We start from the raw sequence: 23,400 nt of genomic DNA, 5'->3' as shown, positions 1-23,400 counted from the left end.
GGTGCGCTAGCCTTTGGCTGGTGCGGGTTAGAGCATAAAGGTCACGGGGTAGGTCATTGCAAAATTTCTTATTTTTTTGTGGTTTAGCATAAAATGCTAAAAAGGGTGGAATGTAATGGGAAATTTTGGTATAAACAATGTCTTTTGCCTGTTTTCAAGTGAACATTCCTTGCCAAGGTCACGCGGTTTGACACAGTACGGTTTTCAGGGTTATGGGCGATATCTTGTCTAGTTCCTAGCTTTCAACTATAACATAACTTGTCTCTAAACATGTTCAGCTCAATCAGGACTGACGGTTCGTATAACCGGTTGGACTGTGTGGCTCCATTCAGTTGAATGTTTTTCCTCTTTTCATTAAAACTTCAGAAAGACAGCTGAGGTGTCCTGACATTCATTTTTGAACAATTTTTGCCACCACAGTGTTTAGATTTTTTTTTTTTTCTTGAGCAGAAACCCAGAGTTTCCAGCTCGGCAGAAACGGCCACTTCAGAAGGCCACGAACGGGAAGCTGCTCACTTCTGTCTCAACGGCTCGTTTTCCTCCGAGTCGCTGTCGTTTTCCCCTTCATCCTGCTCTCAGGAGCACAGCCCTTCTCACGAGCTTAACATTTGAAAACTTCCCCTAATTAAAACGGAAAGTGGTGCCAAGCAGATGGCACGAGCTGGCTTGGGTAATTATTGCCAAGTGAACCGCGGCCCCTGTAGAGCCTGACTGAAATGAGGAGAGAGCTCAGCTGGATTGGAGAAGACACTGGCAGAGAAGCTGCATGACGGAGGCACGTCTGACCTGCAGGGGCCGCGTAATGGAGCAGCGTGAGTTTCTCAAAGACTCTGTCGTTCAATCACAGAACATCTTAAGCACAGTCTGAACCAGCGTGATGCTGCGCCTGAGCCTTTACATTCTGCCCTCGTTTCTCCTTTTCCACCTCTGTTGTTTTTCAAAAGCATTTATGGTAGAAAGGGCACTTTATGTTTAACTGGCCATGGTTACATGTTGTTTTTTAATTCTGAATTAATTATTCCAAATTAAATAATTCAGAATTAAACTATTTTCCTTTGAGTTTACATGGAAATAGTAATTCTGAATTGAGGTTTACATGTCGTCTTTACGTATTCACGTTTGTGAATTATGTGTGTGTGTGCATTAAAGCATGTTGAAGTTTACCTTATGCACATCGATGTGATATCTCAGCAGAAAAATCAGTTATTTACCCAAACATGCAGAGCACAGTGGGTTTTTGCAGATGTAGCACATTTAGGCCACGTTTACACATATCTGGGTATTTACAAAAAATGATATTTCCCCATCTACGTTTTGAAAAATATCCTTGTTTACACGAACCCGCATACATACGCTGTTAAGGTGCTATGAGCATCCCAACCTGCAGGGGGCAGTGTAACGAGAAGCGTAAAGTAATGCTAGCCAATCAGAATCCAGGAAAAAAATGTCAACAAATGACACATGTGAAGCCTGAATAATATGGTTCCGAATATGTACCAAATATGTACCAAAATCCATTTAAATTGAAAAATGTTGCTTCTCGTGTCAAATATTGATATGCGATTAATTCCATTACAAAGCTCCTAATTAATTAGATGAATTTTTTTAATCGAGTCCCACCACTAATTTAAACAATACTCATGCTTGGATGTATGCATGTAGAAAAGAGAGGTTTGTTTGTGATCTGAAGTTTAAGTCATGTTAAACTGGGTCCTAAACATGAGTTTCCTCGTGCCGCAGTCTCTCCGAGGATTTTATGGGTAAAATCTCCAAGAGGGAACTTATTCAAATGTCCATCTGGACACAATGTGGGTAAGAATTCGGTGCATTTTAGGTCCTTTATTAAAGGCATTCTTTGAAAAAAAAGGCATAAAATTTGCAATCTCACACTGAAATTAAATCTCTGTTGATGAATACATTTCATATGGAAGAGGTATGTGTGCTTCAGGGTCGCAGGAAAGATTCAATGTTTTAATATTAGGAATCCAAATGAAATGTTGAAATGTGAAATAAAAGAGCAGCGGTTTGTACAACATCCCAGTTTTAAACATGAGGGAGGTTCAGCAAATAATTTGACAATTTATCACCCAGTTTTATGTTTTCATTACTTGTATTCTTAATTTGCCAGGATTTTCATCTCTTTAATTGTTGAGTTGTGTTTTTTTGGTTATTTTCCACCTTTTACGGCCTTATTCTTGTTATGATGAAGGTCATTTTGTGTTGTGAATTATGAAATACGGTTTTGTTTTCATAATATCACAAAATCACACTTACAGGCATCAAATCAGACGAAGGATCGTGTTTTCAGTTCACATCAGTTTGATCTCTTGTTTAACCCAGATACATTTTTAACCACCTATTTTATCATCTGGCTCTTGTTGCTGTCACCCGTCACAGAAACAGAAGGAAGGGGTGAGGGATGAGCAGAAATGTCCTGCTCAGGGCTGACGGGGATGTTATTCTGCGTTAGTACGAGTAGACACACCTCTTCATGTACGATGCTGACGTGCAAATGAAACGCTCCTGTAAACGGTGACTAGTTCCCGGCGGATGGTCCTTGTTTGGGGCCGAGAGAAACACCAGGAGGAATAGACTGGTGACACGATCTCTGAAACAACTGTATGACAGATTATACTATCATTTTGCTCACCATGGTTACAGTACAAGAATGACAGAAAGGAGGTTCATACCAAGGGGGAGAACAAGTTTGATACAGAGAACTTTTTTTACAGAGCCATGGTTTGCTGGAACTCTATACCAGTTCATATTTATCATGTAGGTAGCAAAGATTGGTTTAAGATTCAGTTGAAACAATATCTTTCAAAATTTAATGAATATCATTTGGAAGGAATAGAATGAAGTTTGAATAGAATAAGACCGGCGATATAATTGCATAATTGCTGGCGCCGTTTCCTTTGCCTAGATCGCAACCAAAGCAATGTTATAATCTCCTACATCATCCAATGGTGTCATGTAAACTTGTTCGTTGTTCTAATCTGCTACTGCTACTACCGCTGCTACTACCTCTACTACTATATATTTAATCACTTTTCCAACTGTTGCTCTGCTTACTGCCCCCTATCGGTCCGGTACCGCCGGCTCTCCTCCCGTACTACGTTACGGTTGGTAGTGCACGCGAACGGACGCGAACGCAAGCACCAACAGCAAGTATATCTCGGCTCTAAAGGTGAAAAGTGATCAAGAATTTTAAGATAAGGTCATTTCAGGCAGGTATTGTTTATGAAGGTGTTTTATATGATTTCATTTCTATGTGTATTTATGTCTGAGAATGATGGTGATTTAGTTCTCCTCTGTGTCGTTTGTGACTAAGGGAGTTGTGTCTATTATTATTTTGTTTGTCATGTATAATGTATGTCTGTTATGTATTAAGTGTTAATTTGTGTGTATGTTGGACCCCAGGAAGGATAGCTAATGCTGTTGCTAATGCTAATGGGGATCCTAAACAAAACAAACCAACCAATCAGCTCCAGGTTTCCAGCTGCAGCCCAGTAGTTTCACTTTGGCAGTTCTGACGGTCCCTGCTGAGGCCAGCGTGTTATCGGGCGAGTTCACGGCTCTAACTAGGCTTCCTGAGCAAACACACCTCCGTTAATCCCCTTCCTGGTTCAGCTGAAACCCTGGAGCACATGTAGAAACACACGTGGATCATTCTGTTGCACTAAAGAAAGAAATCCCCCAGTGGGCTCAGAAACAACTTGAAACTGATAAAAGCAGTAATAAATAATAACGTACTGAACTGGACACAGATGAGGGGACTCTAAACTCAATATTTTGTCCGGTGATTTCTGTGGGCAGGTGACCCGGTTCTTTCATTATGACCAAACTGCAACAGAGGTCTCAGGTTTGAGGGGTTTCCGGTTTCCGATGGTTCCACAGGTATTCATCAGGATTTGGACCAGTGCTCATTGAAGTCTCTTCAGACTCGGCCAGGGTTTTGTTCTTAGTCTTTCTTGGGTGTTTTGGGTCGTTATCCCGTCAGATGATCATCACCTGCAGCTCAGCCCGAACTTCCTGAAACTGGTCTTGAGAGTTCACCGTACCTGCACAGATTCAGACCTTGTACCTCCTGGTTCCACCTTGTACCACCTGGTTCCACCTTGTTCCACCTTGTTCCACCTGGTTCCACCTTGTACCACCTGGTTCCACCTTGTTCCACCTGGTTCCACCTTGTTCCACCTTGTTCCACCTGGTTCCACCTTGTTCCACCTGGTTCCACCTTGTTCCACCTTGTTCCACCTGGTTCCACCTTGTACCACCTGGTTCCACCTTGTTCCACCTTGTACCACCTTGTACCACCTTGTTCCACCTTGTTCCACCTTGTTCCACCTGGTTCCACCTGGTTCCACCTGGTCCCACCTGGTTCCACCTTGTTCCACCTTGTACGACCTTGTTCCACCTTGTTCCACCTTGTTCCACCTTGTTCCACCTTGTTCCACCTTGTTCCACCTTGTTCCACCTGGTTCCACCTTGTTCCACCTGGTTCCACCTTGTACCACCTTGTTCCACCTGGTTCCACCTTGTTCCACCTGGTTCCACCTTGTTCCACCTGGTTCCACCTGGTTCCACCTTGTACGACCTTGTTCCACCTGGTTCCACCTTGTACCACCTTGTTCCACCTTGTTCCACCTGGTTCCACCTTGTACCACCTTGTTCCACCTGGTTCCACCTTGTTCCACCTTGTTCCACCTGGTTCCACCTGGTTCCACCTGGTTCCACCTGGTTCCACCTGGTTCCACCTTGTTCCACCTTGTTCCACCTTGTACGACCTTGTTCCACCTGGTTCCACCTTGTTCCACCTTGTTCCACCTTGTTCCACCTGGTTCCACCTTGTACCACCTTGTTCCACCTGGTTCCACCTTGTTCCACCTTGTTCCACCTGGTTCCACCTTGTTCCACCTGGTTCCACCTTGTACCACCTTGTTCCACCTGGTTCCACCTTGTTCCACCTGGTTCCACCTTGTTCCACCTGGTTCCACCTGGTTCCACCTTGTACGACCTTGTTCCACCTGGTTCCACCTTGTACCACCTTGTTCCACCTTGTTCCACCTGGTTCCACCTTGTACCACCTTGTTCCACCTGGTTCCACCTTGTTCCACATGGTTCCACCTTGTACCACCTTGTTCCACCTGGTTCCACCTTGTTCCACATGGTTCCACCTTGTACCACCTTGTTCCACCTGGTTCCACCTTGTACCACCTTGTTCCACCTGGTTCCACCTTGTACCACCTGGTTCCACCTGGTTCCACCTTGTTCCACCTGGTTCCACCTTGTTCCACCTTGTTCCACCTTGTTCCACCTGGTTCCACCTTGTACCACCTTGTTCCACCTGGTTCCACCTTGTTCCACCTGGTTCCACCTTGTTCCACCTGGTTCCACCTGGTTCCACCTTGTACGACCTTGTTCCACCTGGTTCCACCTTGTACCACCTTGGACCACCTTGTGCCACCTTGTACCACCTTGTTCCACCTTGTTCCACCTTGCACCACCTGGTACCACCTTGTACCACCTTGGACCACCTTGTGCCACCTTTTACCACCTTGTACCACCTTGCACCACCTAGTACCACCTTGTACCACCTTGCACCACCTAGTACCACCTTGTACCACCTTGCACCACCTGGTACCACCTTGGACCACCTTGTACCACCTAAAACCAGATGCAGCAAAGCACCTGCAGAACACCCCCGATCCTCCGCCATGCTTCACAGTCTCTGCAGTCATACAGCTTTTTCATGACTTTTTCATGACTTGCGTTCAACAGTGTCGTCCTCCTTGGTCGTCCACTTTTTCTCAAACAGCAACAGATGGTGTGATCCCACAGTGGTGGACCTTTCAAGACTTTCAAACTCACCTCGAAGCTCTTTGGAAGATATTCTGGGCTCTTTCATTACCGTTAATCTTATTCATCTCTTCAATTTGTCTCTTCATTTTGTTTTTAACAGACGTTGATGGTATTTCAGAATTCCCAGATGTTGTATCCAAATAGCAAGACTACATCGCGTTTGCATTCAGGAACAGCCGTGACCATGGTGACGAGCATTTGCAGACGGCAGCTGTTCTTTACGACAGCCTTTATAAACAATCTGGCAATATTAACGCAGTATTTGATGGAGAACCAGATAAATACGGTGGCGTGTGCTGCTTGTTCACTGCAGTCCTCCTCAGAAAGTCAGAATGCACCGGCGGGACATAAAGAGACAGCTGCGCAGCGGCTCTGTGCATCTGGAGAAGCAAACCAGTTCTTACAACGTTACCCGGTTGTGAAATGTCTCGGCAGCAACTCAGCATCCCATGTTGTTGATTGGAAAAGGCATATTTTTTAACCGCAGGAGGGCAGAAACAGCGTTTTTAAACCCACAGAAAGACAGCAACGCTACGGTGACCTGCTGAGCCGTTGTTCTATCGATTTCTGCTGCTTTGTCGAAAAAAGCTACCACCGCATAAACCGATAGCGTCTGTCTGTCGATTTTTGCTACCCTATCAAAACATGCTCCCTAATGGTTTTCTACCTTTTGTATAGCTACAATTTTACTGTGTTTTACTCCCTAGCCCAATTCCTAAATAAGAATGTGTTCTGTTCAAAAAGTCAAACTTCAGAGGCATGTTATCATTTATCCTAACCTTTATTGGAATGTACATCCAAGTTTAGTTGCAGGAATCTGAGGGAACGGATGTAAGAACAAAACTGGACAAGAACATCTGAAACAACCACAACCAAATTCACTCTATCCGGATGGAGCAATTTAACTGGATAGTTTTTTATTAAAGGCCGAAATGAAATAGAGTAACGAGGCTGTTTTTAAAATGTAAGGAGTAAAAAGTACAGATAATTGTGTGAAAATGTAAGGAGTAAAAGTAAAAAGTCGTCTGAAAAATAATTACTCCAGTGAAGTATAGATAACCAAAATTTCTACTTAAGTAAGGTAACAAAGTATTTGTACTTCGTTACTTGACACCTCTGGTGATGGTTCAGATGGTGAAGCTAAAGTCTGAAGACGGAGAGAAACTGAGATAGTCTGACAGGACGAAAGACCCAAACAACAGACGCCAGAGATAAAATCCGTCAGGTGAGGTTTATTATGGGAGTTGGAGATCAAAACCAGAAGATCAGTCAGCGGGGCAAACCTGACAGTCGAGGGCGGGACAAGATCCACAAACAAAACACGCGTCCAAAATGAAGCGGCACGTCGATACGAAGGCAGAAAGCAGAAACTAATGGAGCCCTCCGATTTTTTAATTAATAACACGAGGAGGCGACAGGAAACCGTGTGGCGGAGGACAACAGAAACACGGGGGCTATTGAACGGGACTAATGAGCCGTAGGCGCAGGACCACGACGACGTGGTAATCAACACAACACAGGTTTGAAGCACTCGTATCAAGATTGAAAAAGAGAAACAAAGTCAAAAATGAAGAGAGGAAGTGACTGAAAGACTGAAATTAAAATTCTAATCAAGAGCACTTTTCAATTAAGTCTTTCATTTTTGATGAATACATTTTCATTATCCGGTTGTGCTGCGTGCGAGTTGTCTGAACCAGTCTGTAAAATGAAATGAAACACCCACTGCCCTAACAAAACCACCCCCCCCCACTTGCTTATTCTGCTTATCTATATGGTTGTGATTTAGTTATCACTATTCTTCTACATCCAGTCTCTTAAATGGCCTATAAAGCACACACAATCAGTGTAGATCACACGTAAGCACACCTGTGACAACATTAACCTTGGTAGGATGTTGATGGAGCAGTGGACATGTCAGCAGCAAGTACGTGCAGGCGGGGGTGATGGTACCTGAACCCTGCACGCCGGGGGAACGAGCTGCAAAACATTGTACAAGTCGGAATAAACCGTTAATGTCTATTGTTTCTGGACTAAAAAACAAAAACAATCCCAGGTAGTTCTCCCATCACTGTGAAAACTATAAAAACGTTTTTGTGGTCTAAACGGCTCTAAAGGTCACTAGTAAGGGCACTTTTCCACTAGTACCTACTCAGCTCGGCTCAGCTCGACTCGCCTCGGTTTGGTTCTTTCCCACTAGGGGTCTAACGTGCCGAGTAGATACTTTTCTGTATCTATTCTGCCGAGGTTCTAAGCGGCTGAGTCGGCTGTATCTGACATCATCACACTACAGACCACCGATTGGTCGGGGGGTTGGAGTCAGACGTCTGAGTCAGGAGGAGGAAATCAGAGAAAGAGACTCTGACGGATTATTGTTCATTTTATTCCACCAGCAATGGCAGCAAAAGTCTGTTTCATGATACAACTCTGAGGTGCAGATGTTCATAAACCTGGTGCTGAGGAGAGAATTAAAAAGGGATCTAGACGGAGATAAGGAACGACCAGATCCACCAGGAGCTCTGTCTCTTCATAGCTGCTCTCGGCTCCAGCTGACTTTTCAGCAGCGCCGAGACGAACAAACAAAAAAAAGCGTTGCCACTTGAGGCTTCTCTGACTCTCATTTTTTAACTTGATATGGAACACAAGCCACAGACCCAGCAGCACATCTATCATCTCCTCCAGGTTCTACATCTTTAGTGTTGTTGTCTTCTTCGTTTAGATCACACAATCAAATACGTCACAGCAGCTTCACTCCAACCCCCTACTTCTGATCTGGGTTCTGAATTGTTATGGAAAAGAAACTTGGCCGAGTTGAGTCGAGCCGAGCTGAGATGAGTAGAGCTGAGTAGGTACTAGGGGAAAAACGCCAAACAGTCTCTCTACGGAGGGAGGGAGTCACTTACCTCCCACAACCACGATGCTCCTCCCTGATTACTAGAAAAAACAAAGACTCAGACTCCAACGGTGCATTTTTAAGAATTAGATTGACTAGGGCTGGGGATCCATTCAAATGTCAAGAATCGATTCGATTCCGATTCTTAAGATTCGGATTCGATTATCAAGATTTGATTCGATCCAATTCGATTCGATGCGATATTGATTTGGGTTACTGTTAATAAAACTATTTTTTCAGCTGTTGCATGAATTATATGACTGCAATATATTAATACTAGTATTATATTGAGATTCAACAGCAAGTATTGGCAGCTAATGATGCTGTAAGGACCAATCAGCTCCCAGAATGCTGATAGAACTGCTTTCAGAAACGTGTGGCAGAATTACCAAACAGATCCAGGGAGGAAACAGGACGAAATAAATCGGTTTTATTTTTTCCCCATTTATGAGAATTTGGTTTTTAACATTTATGCAAATGTAACCCCAAGACAGTATATAAAGCAAAGAAATATATACAATTTATGCAATTATAAATGAAAACTTTAATGTTTTCATACCTTTAAACATATTTAAAGGCAATAACATGGCACCAGTTATTCTCGTGTCCAACAAAATATTCCTTTTTTGGGCATAAACAAAAAAATACCAAAAGTTGTAATGTAATGATGAAAACAAAAAAAATATTATTATTATTATTTATTTTTTTAAATATATAATATGAATCGATTTTTAGGAATTAATATGAGAATCGATTTAAAATCGGAGAATCGATCTTTTCAACACAGGCCTAAGATTGACTCTTCTTCCTGTAGCTCTTTTGTTCTGCTGGTGAGTGATCCGTGGGGCGGATGGTGGGAACTATTCCGACGGCTGAGGCCCTCCCTGACCTTTAGCATCCAAAAGGGAGGAGGAGAGAATGACAAAACAAAAAAACCCTCCTGCGTTGTATCACCACAACAGAGAAAGCTTTGGGAAACACGTTGCATATGTTCTTGTTGTTCTCTCGGCCCCTCGGCTCGGCCCCTCGGCTCGGCCCCGGCTCCTGCACGTCTCCAGACGCTGGCTGTAATTGAAGCATCAGAGGCCAGCCTGGAGACGGTTGTGGCTGTTCAACAGCAGCAGACAGCCCTGCTGACGGCTTGGAGCCGCTGATTTATTGCTTCAGGTCCTGCCGGAGTAACAGGCGAGGGGAATTGATTGGCTCTGACCTCTGGCTGTGTCTGGCAGCAGCGCTGGGACTGCAGGTAGATGTTTGTTGGGTTTCTTTGCGCGTGTCGTTGTTGTGTTTCCCAATGCTCCGGAGAGAACGCTGGGGAGGATTTGGAGGCTGATCGTGAAAGTCTTGACCCTTTTTTTTGACATTTTTAGACTTTTATTTTCTCGCAGTTCCTGCTGTGCTCGGCATGTTTATCCTCCCCTGACCTTGTAGGCTTGTAGCTGCTTTAAACAGGTCGGAAAAGTTTAGCAGTCTAGCATTTCAGTGTTCTGTGATTGTAAATGACAAGTCATTTATTCCAGCTGCACTCCGGCTCTATAACCAGGCCCTGCAGGCACGGGCAGACCTGGAGCTGGAGTTGCTAGGCTAACTGACTTTTATCTGCACATGTTGCACTTTAACAAACTACCAGAAACTACCAGCAATTCATATTTAAGGGACCAGCAGTGTGTTTATATTTATTAGTGCATTGTAAACTCTGTTTTTCTGTTTGTCTTCCTCTTTTTAAATGTCACGAGCTGTTTGACAACTGATTTTCCCCAGAAGGGACAATACAGTTTTCAATGAATGAATCAATCAATCAACTACCTGGGTTTGTTTTTGGGTTTGGTTTTGTTTTTCAGTCCAGAAAAAATAGACATTAACCCTTGTGTTGTCTTTGGGTCAAGGGAAGAAGGAAGGAAGGAAGGAAGGAAGGAAGGAAGGAAGGAAGGAAGGAAAGGAGAAAACAAGAAAAGAATGTACGAGGGGAGAAAAGAAGGAAGGAAGAAAAGAAGGGAGGAAAGAAGGAAGGAAGGAAAGAAGGGAGGAAGGAAGGAAGGAAGGGAAAAAAGAAGGAAGGAAGGGAAAAAAGAAAGAATGTAGGAAGGAAGGAAGGAAGGAAGGAAGGAAGGAAGGAAGGAAGGAAAGGAGAAAACAAGGAAAGAATGTACAAGGGGAGAAAAGAAGGAATGAAGGAAGGAAGGGAGGAAAGAAGGAAGGAAGTAGGAAAGTGAGTAAGGAAGGGAGAAAAGATGGAAGGAAGGGAGAAAGAAAGGAAAGAAGGGAGGGAGGAAGGAATGGAGAAAAGGAAAGAAAGAAGGGAGGGAAGAAGGAAGGAATTGAGAAAAAAGGAAAGAAGGAAGGAAAAGCAAAGATAAAAGGATAAAGGAACGAATGACGAAAGGGAGGTAGGAAGAAAAATGAGTAAAGGAGGATAAAAAAGGAGGAAAAGAGGGAGGGAAGAAGGAAGGAGAGAGCAGGAGGAAAGAAGGAAAGAAGGATAGAAGAATTGGGTCATTTTGACCCAAAGACAGTACAAGGGTTAATGGTTTATTCAGTTTGACAACTGATTTTCCCCAGAGGGGACAATAAAGGTTTCAATCAAGCTATCAATCAATCAATCAATCAATCAATCAATCAATCAATCAATCAATCAATCAATCAATCAATCAATCAATCAATCAATCAATCAATCAATCAATCAATCAATCAATCAATCAATCAATAAAAAGAAGGGAGGAACTGGTTTTTGGAGGGCGTGCAAATGGAGAGTCAGCACAATGATAGACCCATGAAAGTAGGATAGAGATAAGTAGTGAAGGTTGCCAGGACATTGTTCAGGACAGAGCTGTGCAGCGGTTACAGCAGAAGTGATGAGACATGTGATTGCTGGGATTGGAGCTATGTGGTCGGTACCTTACGGCGCCGGAGCCCCAACTACATTTAAAAACAAATAAATGTAAACTTCCCGTTCACATTCTGTTCTTTTGTCTGTGCTTGTGTCTCTGAACAGCCAAGAAAACGTGCGCCCCTGCAGAGTTTGCCTGTCTGAACGGACAGTGTGTGCCCGGACGCTGGCGCTGCGACGGGGAGCCGGAGTGCCCAGATGGCTCTGACGAAGCAGAAGAGACCTGCAGTAAGTGACTCCTGCAGCTTCTCCCAGCAGGGACCTCTGACAGGAAGGTCCTGGAGCCGCTAGTGCGGAGAACTGAGGAATAGTTGCTGCAGTCTGCAGTCATGCAGCCCCTTGTACGGAGAATCAGGGCGGGAGTGGACAACCATGTTTCACCATTTAGAACAGTGGTTCCCAACTTTTTTCCTTGTCCCCCCCTACTTGTGTCTAAAGCCACGTTTCCACATAGCCGGGTATTTACAAAAACGGATATTTCCCTCTCTACGTTTTGAAAAATACCCTCGTTTATACGAACCCGCATGAATACGCTGTTAAGGTGCTATGAACATCCAAACCTACAGGGGGCAGTGTAACGAGAAGATAAAGTCATGCTAGCCAATCGGAATCCTGGAAAAAAACGTCAACAAATGACACGTGTGAAGCCTGAATAATATGGTTCTGCGTTAAATCGACGGCGTAGCCTACTGTACGTACGGTGCGCGTCGCCGCGTACCCTACTCCGTAGGCTCTGCGTTGGTGTAACACGGAACCATAAATCAGCTTTGACTGCCAGTTACTTAACGGACGGAACGAGAGTCTTTCGTTTGGAGTGACAGAGAAGTGGAGTTACTTTTAAGTGTGACTTTAGAATATAAAACTAGTAAAATACAAGAAAATATTGACGGTGGCCAAACAAACTGTAAATACAGGTTGCACACATGACGCTGGTGACGTTTCTATCTCATAATGTGACGTTCTGAAGCCTAAATCCCTGTTTCCCTCTGTTTACAAGCAAACGTGAAAACTGAGTTTTTGAAAATCTCCACTTTGGCCGGAGTTTTCAGAAATGATCGTTTTTGGTGACTTTGAGCTTCGTTTTCGTGTAAAGGAACGGCCAAAACGCATGAAAACACCACCGTTTTTGCTCCGTGTAAATGGGGCCTTAGACCAGCCGGGCACCCCGACCCATACATACTAGCAGCAAAAGAGTAAAGTTATTCTTTACAAACTTTTAATTGAAAAAATGAACATTAATTATGTTTTTTTGATACATTTCTTTTTGGTTTACCCTGTACTTTGTTTTTCTCACCTTCCTTTTGTGTCACCAATGTATAAAATACGCACAAAAAATAATTGCAAGGACGTAAAAATATTTCTGAAAAATGTCTCTTTTAATATGAGAGAAACATTTTTTAACATTTTTCCTTTAACAACCTGTCGGAGTAGTAGTATGATTAAATGTTGAATAATTATATAATACGTTTTTAAGTTTTTATCCTGATGAATAACTTTAACTTTAAAATGATCAAAATATATTTCTAAGTGGGTTTATACAGACTTGGATTACAGTACCCCAGGTTGGGAGACACTGATTTAGAACAATTCAAACCTCCTAATTAACAGGGTCAGGGTTCCTTCAGTGATATTTTGTTAATTATTGCATCACTCGCAATAAGATCCCAGAACACGCTCAGTGTTGCAACTAGTGTTGTTTTTGTCAGCCTGTTTATATTTTAGTTTAAGTTTAGTCTTTGGGTCAAGCTATCATTTGAGTTTTTATTAGTTTTAGTCACGTTCATTCTCCTTTTAGTCCTTTAAGTTTCAGTCTGAGCATTTTAGTCTTATTTTAGTCAGAATTGTCCAGGACCATTTTAGTCTAGTTTTAGTCAAAGATTATATTTAGCCAAACCCATTTTACAATTCAAACAAGTTTATCTTATTATTATATTATTGGTACCTCATAGACTCAAGAATACATTAATTCCAGATACAGAACACTAATTTGAGTTTAAAACATATTTATTTTTCCGCATTTCTCCCCATCTTTTTCTTTTTCGACGACACATTGGGTTTTCTTTTCCACGTCTATGTAGGAAAGTGTATCCAAAGATGGGCAGCATAAGATAAGATGATTGCATTTCCAAGACTCAGACAGTGAGTTCATTCAAAGTACAAGTCTGGAATTTTTCCATTACAAGCTTTAAGACATTGTCGTGCAAGAACTGTAAGAATGTACGTGCTCTATCTTTAAGCTGAAATTACTCCAACTTTGTCATGTTGGGGATTGCTAAGTGTGCTGCTGGCTTCTGATTGGTCGGTTTAGTCGGTCACTCGGTGCCATCAAGGTACAATTAAAGATTGAAATGACGGTAACCAAGGGAATGTGCTCCTTCCATGTCTGCTGGTCTCACACGATTACGTCAACCTCACACGAGGTCAGGCTCAGGTCAACCCAAACCCTGCGCATGGATCGTTTAGCACGCCAGGAAAAGCAGGTCGTGGATGCTGGTTCTAAACTTGTATTCACAAGGAGCTTTTCACTCAGCGCGGAGCAGCTCGGGTAAACAGGAGCTCTGACAAACACGCCTGCGTTCAGCTGTGACTCCTCACAAGCCGCTCCGCATCGCAGCCTCCGTCCAGCAGCTGTCGCCAAGCAACGCACTTTCTTTATACATCACATACGTCACATCATTTAAAAATCATTTGAAGTTTGACTTAAATGAATCTCAATTAGGCCTGCTTTATTCTTAAGTCATGACTACAATGTGGTCATCGCTTATAGTGGGAGCTGTGAATGCAGGGGGGGGGGAGACGTCTGCGTCACCTGTTAACCCTTGTGCTGTCTGCGGGTCAAGGAAGGAAGAAGAGAAGAAGGGAGGAAAGAAGGAAGGAAGAAAGAATGAAAAGAAGGAAAGAAGGAAGGAAGGAAGGAAGGAAGGAAGGAAGGAAGGAAGGAAGGAAGGAAGGAAGGAAGGAAGGAAGGAAGGAAGGAAGGAAGGAAGGAAGGAAGGAAGGGAGAAAACAAGGAAAGAAGGAAGGAAGGGAGAAAAGAAGGAAGGGAGGAAAGAAGGATGGAAGGAAGGAAGGGAGAAAACAAGGAAAGAAGGAAGGAAGGGAGAAAAGAGGAAGGGAAGAAGGAAGGAGAGAGCAGGAGGAAAGAAGGAAGGAAGGAAGTAAACTATCATGTATTGTCCTAGTGGCTTTTCAACTTTACTGAGGCTGTAAATCTCCAACAATGTCATCCATTATCAGAGTTTCTACCTGTTGCAGGTAAATCCTCCCCCTGAAGGTGCAGCAGGGGGACTGGGGTCGTTTGGGGCTGTTGGGTCTTCTTGGTCTTTCCTGATCACTTTGTTTGATTGTCAAGGATGGTTTGACATTAGATTTAACTCCACATAACGTTTCAAATTTGACAAGGCAGACACTGACTTGTTTTCTCAGCGCAGGTGGACATAATTTGCACAGAAAATTTAGATTTCTACCGTCGGACTCTTTGGGAGACAATGTGTAAAATTCCTGCAGATAATGATATGTGGATCATCATCTGCGTCCACAACATCTCTCTCTTCACTGGTCATGTAAAGATGCATCGGGCCCCCGTTGCCATGGAGATGGTGCCCGTCGTTATGCTAGTGTGCACTGCATTGTGGTTAATGTAGTGTAAAGTCGTCGTCTCGTCTCACTCACTCATCTTCTTCCGCTTTATCCGTTCCCGGGTCGCGGGGGCAGCAGCCTCAGCAAAGATGCCCAGACTTCCTTCACCCCAGACACTTCCTCCAGCTCTTCCGGGGGGAGTCCGAGGCGTTCCCAGGCCAGCCGAGAGACATAGGCTCTCCAGCGTGTCCTGGGTCTTCCCCGGGGTCTCCTCCCGGAGGGACATGCCTGGAACACCTCCCTAGGGAGGAGGGACATGCCTGGAACTCCTCCCTAGGGAGGATGGACATGCCTGGAACTCCTCCCTAGGGAGGAGGGACATGCCTGGAACACCTCCCTAGGGAGGAGGGACATGCCTGGAACTCCTCCCTAGGGAGGAGGGACATGCCTGAAACACTTCCCTAGGGAGGCGTCCAGGAGGCACAGATGCCCAAGCCACCTCAGCTGACTCCTCTCAATGTGAAGGAGCAGCGGCTCGACTCCAAGCTCCTCCCGGGTGACCGAACTCCTCACCCTATCTCTAAGGGAGCGTCCAGCCACCCTGCGGAGGAAACTCATCTCGGCCGCTTGTATCCGCGATCTCGTCCTTTCAGTCACTACCCGTCGTCTCGTCGAGTATTTTAAATGTGTGCGCCGCCCACTGGTGAAATGTTTTCCGTAATAACTGGACGTAAACAGTGAAGCTGAAACTCACAAAATCTGACCAGTTCAAATTCCAGTTCATGATCTGCAGAATGAACAAGTTCATGTTCAAGTTCTTTATTTGCAAATATGTTGCGTTCAGTTCAGCGTTCTCACAGTTCTCACCTCCACCCGCTTCCACTCGCCTCTACTTGCCTCGACTGTGAGCGAGGCTTGGATTGTGTCCCTGCCAGACTGTGGAAACTGGGGATAGTTTGCTGGCTCCCTGTTAGACGACGCTGCTCCCGCGCGGCCACCCTCGCGGGGGTTTGGTTAGTTTATCTCTAATCAAACAGAGACTCAAGAGGCAGTTTGTTAATCAGTTATCAAATGTTTTCTTTCATTGATACTACTTTCCTCTTCCCTTACTTGGCTCATGGACGCTGTTCTGGGATCACAGACGTCCCACAGAGCCGGAAGCATCACGCTGATAAATAACACTCGTAAAGAATCCACAGCGTGGACATGAAGCACCGCGCTGCGTAGTTCAGCCAACTCACACCGGTGCTGTCAAAATACAACGGACACATTTTGAAATGGCACTTTCTGAGTCTTGTTCTCTTTCCCCGACTAATAATCATGTGCAGACATTAACATAATCGACCGGTGAACAATAGCAGAGGCTGCAGGCGGCGTGCTCTGCCAGCTTTATTTTTAGCCGTTGTTAGCTGCATCACACCAGGCGTGCTGAGCAGGATGATGTGGTTCTAGTCGGATTAAAACTGTCTTCTCAGACATTTTGATTACTGTTCTGCTGTCAGGTTTTTTTTTTAATTTACAGGCTTGACATTTATTTCTCTGTTCAGGCATTCTCTGTGGAAACAGTTGAAAGATGAGATTATTCCAGAGCAAAGCCCGTTGTAGGGAAATCTAATGACACAAGTTTCTGAAATGAATATCAAGTAAGTCTTACATCACGAGTATCGTATAAGTAAGCGTCAGTGTTGTGTAAGTTCATACTTCTCATGAACTAGTTCAAATTCAGTTCATTTCAATATTTTTAGGATAGAAGTACGAATGAATCGCCCCCCTATCCTAAAACTGTTCACCGTATACAATCATGTTTTGTTCTGGTGGCTTTTCAACTTTACTCAGAGGCTGTAAATGTAGTCCATTATCAGTTTGTCTCCCTGTTTCTGGTAAATCAACCCCCTGTTGGGTCTTGGTCTTTCCTGATGACTTTGTTTGATTGTCAAGGACTTGCAGATATTTTCTCACACTGGACGGATGCTTTAACTCCACATGACGTTTCAAATGTGAAGTTGACGAGGCAGACGCTCGGACTTGTTTTCTCAGCGCAGGTGGACATAATTTGCACAGAAAGGTTAGATTTTTATCGTCAGACTCTTTGGGAGACGATGTGTAAAATTACTGCCGATCGTCATCTGACTCGCTGACGTCTCTCTCTTCTCTGGTCATGTAAAGATGCACCGGGCTCGGGCCACCGTTGCCATGGAGCTGGTGCTGGTGTGTGCTGCATTGTGGGTAATGTAGTGTGAAGTCGTCGTCTCGTCTAGTATGTTAAAGGAGCTTGAGGCTCCTTTTAAGAAATGAGACTCTCTAGCGCCACCCTTCACCACAACGGCCGTTGGGGGTACTGCAGCCAACAGTGAAGCCGGCACGGGAGAACGGGGAGCATGCAGCGTCATGTGACGTCACATCCACAGCCCAGCGCGGGAAATTCGGAACCGAATTGCAGCACATTTTGCGGCACACAGCCTGTTCAAGGCAAAGGAGAGATACACTAGAGCAGTGATTCTTAACCATAGGGCCGCGGCCCACACTTGAATCTAGTGGGCCGCCAAAAAAAATCAGTTTTGTACGTGTGGGCCGCGAGGGCCGCCGGACTGCATAGCAACTCCCAACCAAATGAGGAGAAGAAGACACTCAGCTAGCTGTACGTGTAATAGTAAGAGAAATGGTGTGTATTTGCAGAGAAAATCCTTCATTTTGCACAGAGTAGGTTTAGATCCGCCAGGATCAGGGATCGATTAATTGGGTCTGCGCCCAGAGCAAGCGAGCGCGGCGTGATCATTTATCCCGGCGCGTCCCCGCGGCCGGGGAGGTCGGCTGAGGCTGCCGCTCGGGCGGTGGGCTCCGTTGTTACTGCTGAAGGATGGTAGATGTAGATGCGTGGGCTGTCGTGTCTGCTGGACTGGACTGTTTGGGCTTTCGAAAAAGCATCGGAAAGTAACTGCTGCAGCGCGACCAGAGAGCTGCGGTGCAGGCTGTGCCCGTCGCAGCTGATCAGGCTCGGATGAAACCCGACACACTGAGTCCTGACAACTTATTAATGTAAATAACTTCATCCTGGTTCAGTCTTCCCACTGGGACAAAACCAGTGTCTCATACGTTCAGAGACTGTGGCGTTCAAAGTGCGAAAGTGAAACGCCACTGAAACAAAACACAAAGTTTTTCATCAAACATATCCACTCAAGTCTGAACTGAAGTCACAGAAAAATAAACTGACCATCTTAAAACATGTTTGGGTCCAGATACAGCTGTGAAGCAGCTTTCTCCACAGTGAACAGAATTAAAACTAAATATCGTTTCAGGCTCAACAATGAGCACATTCACATGCATATGAGAACCTGACACCATCCAGCCCAGATTTAAAGTCCTGACAGGAGAAGTTAGAGCTCAGTTCTCTCACTGAACGACAGAAAGTGGGGGCATAAGATTATAAGAGGGGAAGAAAGAAAAACTGCAAAACTGTTAAATTGTTAAGATGTGTTTATATTAATTTAGTATAAAAATGTGTTGAGACAATTAACAAAGAAAAGTAAATGTGTGTGCCACCCGCTGGTGAAATGTATTCCGTAATAATTGGACCTAAACAGTGAAGCTGAAACTCACATAATCAAACAGTTCAAATTCCAGTTCATGATCTGCAGAATGAACAAGTTCACGTTCAAGTTCTTTATTTGCAAACATGTTGCGTTCAGTTCAACGTTCTCACAGAAATGAACGCGTTCATGAACAACACTGGTAAGCGCCAACGTGAAATCTTAAGTCTGAGATCAGTATATGGCAAAAAAGAGAGTTTTAAAAGCGACTTGAAATGGTACCAAGTGTCATGTGGATAGAGGAGAATAGTGCAGATGATGCTTCCTAGTAATTGTCCCATCCTGATGAAACTGGACACGTCAGTGCTCTCTGTACTCTCTGAACATCCGCGAACCTTACTGCAGCAACATTTGCACCAGTAATAACAGTCGGGGTTATTATTGCAGACCTGACGTCAGACCCGTTCAGCGTTGTGTGTGAATGTCTAAATGACACACAGAAGTGATCCATGTATATTTCATGTTGTGGTTAATATTAAATGGAGTTTTACACTCATTCCCAGTCTTTTCCACTTTTCCCTCAAACCACGTTAAGCCTCTTCATGCACTCATTCGTGGAGTAACGTTGCATCATAACGGATTCCGGTTCTGCCCACTTTTCTCGCATGTTGCTTCCTTAAACTCAAAGTTTTTTTTAAGGGAGGGCATTCAGATGCATCTGAGTCGCAAATGAACTTATAAAAAGCCAAATGAATCTTTCAGAGGATGAGCATTCACGTTTCGTTTGCATTGTGGCTGCGTGGATTTGCTGGATGAATAATGCAGGAGCGAGCAGAGCTCCTATGTTGCTGGCAGATTGCACGGAGGGAGATATAAAGAGACCTCGGAAAGATAATGTGTCTATATTGAAAATCCATTTAAAGATACATGAAGGAGGAATTAATTTCCCGGCTGCAGGATAAAGACGTAGAGGTAGAAACCAGTTCTGCTTACTTTGACGCAGACGTGTTGGTTCTGTTTGGATCCTGTTTGGTTTCAGGTGGATCTACTTTAGTCACTGTTCAGTACTGCAAAAACTCAAAATCTTACCAGGAATATTTGTCTTATTTCTAGTTAAAATGTCTCATTTTTAGTCAAAAAATCTCATTACACTTAAAACAAGAGTCATCACCAGAAAAATAACTTGTTATTTGACAATTTTCACCGGTTTCAAGTAAATCTTCACTTGAAATAAGTAGAAAAATCTGCCAGTGGGACAAGAAATATCTTCTCATTACAAGCAAAAAAATCTTGTTCCACTGGCAGATTTTTCTACTTATTTTAAGTGAAAATCTACTTGAAACAGGGGAAAATTGTTGTTTTTTCCAGTGATGAGTCTTGTTTTATGTGTAATGAGATTTATTTTGACTAAAAATGAGACATTTTAACTAGAAATAAGACAGTTTTTGCAGTGGATGAAATGAAAACGTTCCCCCTTGACAGGTAGGAGCAGTCTTAATCGGGGTGACCAAAGGCATCCTGACTATGTTTTCGGATGAGTGCGGACGGATCATGCCGAACCGAGCTAATGAGATCCTGGTTATCGCAGCTGTCTTTCTGTGTGACTGAATCCAGCTGTGCTTTCATCACACCGAAGAGGAGAGAGAGAGAGACGGGGACGTGAGCTGCAGCAACTGGCCTGGCACGACTCTTATTATCCCTTTTATTAGCCCCATTTTACTGCTAATTTACTCGTCTGTGCCAGTCACATGGTCGGAATATTAAGCTGTTAGAAGAACTTTACGTCCGCCAGAAGCAAGTTAAACTTTATTTTTTGCGATTAAGCAAAGATAATAATGGTCTGTGTATAAAATTCAGCACCAAGCAGTTCCTCTTCCCCTCTGGTACTGTATGTTTATTTAACTTTACTGACATTTAGTTTATTTTGGTTTCCTAAGAAAGAACAGAGCTGCAGGCCGATAACCAGCACCTGTCTGCCCCCCTGCCCCCCAGGCGGCTGGAGTTTGGCTGCTGGGGATTGCAAGTAGTTTATCTCAGAAACATCCCAAAGCTATATTTCCAGTTTTCTCCGATATGAACTTTTAAGTGTTTGTGAAGGAAGCTGCATCGACTTAGAGCAGATGGACTGTGGAGAGAACCCACCCTTCCTTTTAGGATTTATACGGAAGAGTATTAGGGCCATACAGTAGAAAAAATATTTGAAAGGGGAAAATTTTTTTATTATGCACTTTGAAAAAAAAGTCGAAATGTCGTGAAAAAAGTTGAAATGTTGAGATTAATGTTGTAATACAATTTCAAGAATAAAGTCGAAATTTCCCTTTTTTTCCTCAACATTTCAACTTTATTCACGAAATTTTGACTTTTTTCTCAACATTTCGCCTTTTTTTCTCGAAATTGTACTTCAACATTAATCTCGACATTTCAACTTTTTTCTCGATATTTCGACTTTTTCTCGACATTGTACTTCAACATTAATCTCGACATTTCAACATTTTTCTCCATATTTCGACTTTTTCTCGACATTGTACTTCAACATTAATCTCGACATTTCAACTTTTTTCTCGACATTTCCACTTTTTTCTCGATATTTCAACTTTTTTCTCGAAATTGTACTTCAACATTAATCTCGACATTTCAACATTAATCTCGACATTTCAACATTAATCTCGACATTTCAACATTAATCTCGACATTTCAACATTAATCTCGACATTTCAACTTTATTCATGAAATTTTGACTTTATTTCTCAACATTTCGACTTTTTTCTCGAAATTGTATTTCAACATTAATCTCGACATTTCAACCTTTTTCTCGACATTTCGACTTTTTTCTCGAAGTGCATAATGAAAAAAAAATCTTCCTCCTCTAAAATATTATTTTTATTTTTTTCCTTATGGCCCTAATACTCGTACGTAGATTTAACATCATTGCGTCACAGTTTTTGGTGAGAGCATCGTCCTCCGCCACGGAGAGGACTTTGGAGAACACAACAATCAGACATCAAATAAAGCAAAACGACTCTGGAACTAAACAGATTTGATAAAAGAATGTGTTAATCAACCAAACTGCTTCACCTGACCGGTGTGGGAGGAAGCCTACGAGACGACATCCAGGGGAATACGTTCACTTTCATGCACTAGTCTTACTTTTAATGCAATTCATCTAAAAAAACACTAGAAATGTCAACTCATCTTCAGATATCCCACAAGGTTGTGTCCAGCAAACATGTTCTTTTCCCCAAAGTCATGTGAATGTGACTGGTCCGGCTCAGCTCTACAGATCATTTATATTACTGTGCAGATATTTGATGACATATTATTAAGGCCCGAGCACTTACAGAGCGAAGGCCCTATTGTATCTGTAGGAATCTTTCTTTTTCTTTATTCTTCTGAAGAAAGGAGGGCCTTTTTTCCCCTAAACGTGCCCAAAAAGTCACCAAATTTTGCACGGCAGCCAGGCCTGGCGATATTTAATGTTTTGCATTAATGCACACATGTATCATGTCGCAACTTAAAGAAAAGTCTCCTGGCGCCATGCCTGAAACCGAACATTGATTAATTAATTAATCGCGTAAATTTGGCGCAATTTATGCCATTCCTTCGGCAGTTAATACGGCCCGAACCGAAACGTGCACCCAGGTGTGTTATACATCAAAATGTTCGTCTCCATCCTGCGACTACGCGCATTACTTTTCTCTTTCAAAAGTGTTACCGTGGCGACGCTAGACGCCAAAAAGCGCGCCCCCCCTTCATCTGATTGGTCCATATTTGATAGTTCTCCATGGTTTGACATAAAGACTCCTGGGTGGTGTCATCGGACTCGGTATTGAGTACTTGACCTTCATTGGCCTGAATTAGCCCCGGCCCTTCTTCTGATTGGTCAATATTTGATACTTCCGATTTTCTGCAATTACTTTTGAATGGTTTGACATAAAGACTCGTGGGTGGTGTCATCGGACATGGTTATGAGTCCTTGACCATAATTGGTGCAAATTAGCCCCTTCTTCTTCTGATTGGTCGATATTTCATAGTTCCTATTTTCTGCCATAACTTTTGAATGGTTTGACATAGGAAGTCGTGGGTGGTGTCATTTCTGATATGCTTATGGGGGGCGGTGGCCGTGAGTGCGAGGGCCCGTTCATCGCTGCTTGCAGCTTTAATTTTCTCTTCCCTTCTCTGTTTCAAATGCACGTGAACACGTGCCCCGTAAACCCAGAGCTTGGCGTGCACCGCCAGCACATCGTGGATGCTGTGTTGTGGACATCTGGGCCACAACCATTCTGCCTGACTGAGTGGATTCTCAATTACACGCTGGAGTAGCATTACAGCGGCTGAATCGAGAATTCAGATACGAGCCACATGGACCGAGTTGCTCCTGGACGCTCGGAAATTAAGTGCTCGTGCTCGTGGCTTTTGTATTTCATTAACGTGTAATCAGAGAGGAACTAGGTCACGGCAGCCAGCTGTGTGGCGGCTTCTCCTCCACTCCCACACCGCCGAAGAGCTGATTTTAAGGGTTCAAAAAGAGGGGATTTGTAGCTAAACCTGCTCGTTTTAACAAATGTATTAACTTCAGCTCAACCTTTTTGTACTACCTGCTTTACACGTACTCTCTAAGACTCGAGAGAGAAAAGGAAGTTCGTAGTTTTGTTCTT

At 43.6% G+C, this 23,400-nt stretch overlaps 1 protein-coding gene across 2 annotated transcripts in view; it reads left to right on the top strand.

Moving 5' to 3' along the window:
• The window catches only part of LOC133453072 (low-density lipoprotein receptor-related protein 8-like), a 196,729-nt gene that overhangs the window by 56,474 nt on the left and 116,855 nt on the right, over positions 1 to 23,400 (top strand). For both annotated transcript variants that reach the window (XM_061732927.1, XM_061732926.1), the window contains exon 3: positions 11,745 to 11,867. In XM_061732927.1, coding sequence (XP_061588911.1) covers positions 11,745 to 11,867 — 123 coding nt within the window. The remainder of the gene's footprint in view (positions 1 to 11,744; positions 11,868 to 23,400) is intronic.

This window comes from Cololabis saira, chromosome 10 (genome assembly GCF_033807715.1).
Source record: "Cololabis saira isolate AMF1-May2022 chromosome 10, fColSai1.1, whole genome shotgun sequence".
NCBI lineage: Eukaryota > Metazoa > Chordata > Actinopteri > Beloniformes > Belonidae > Cololabis > Cololabis saira.
This window is presented reverse-complemented; position numbering and strand designations above follow the sequence as displayed.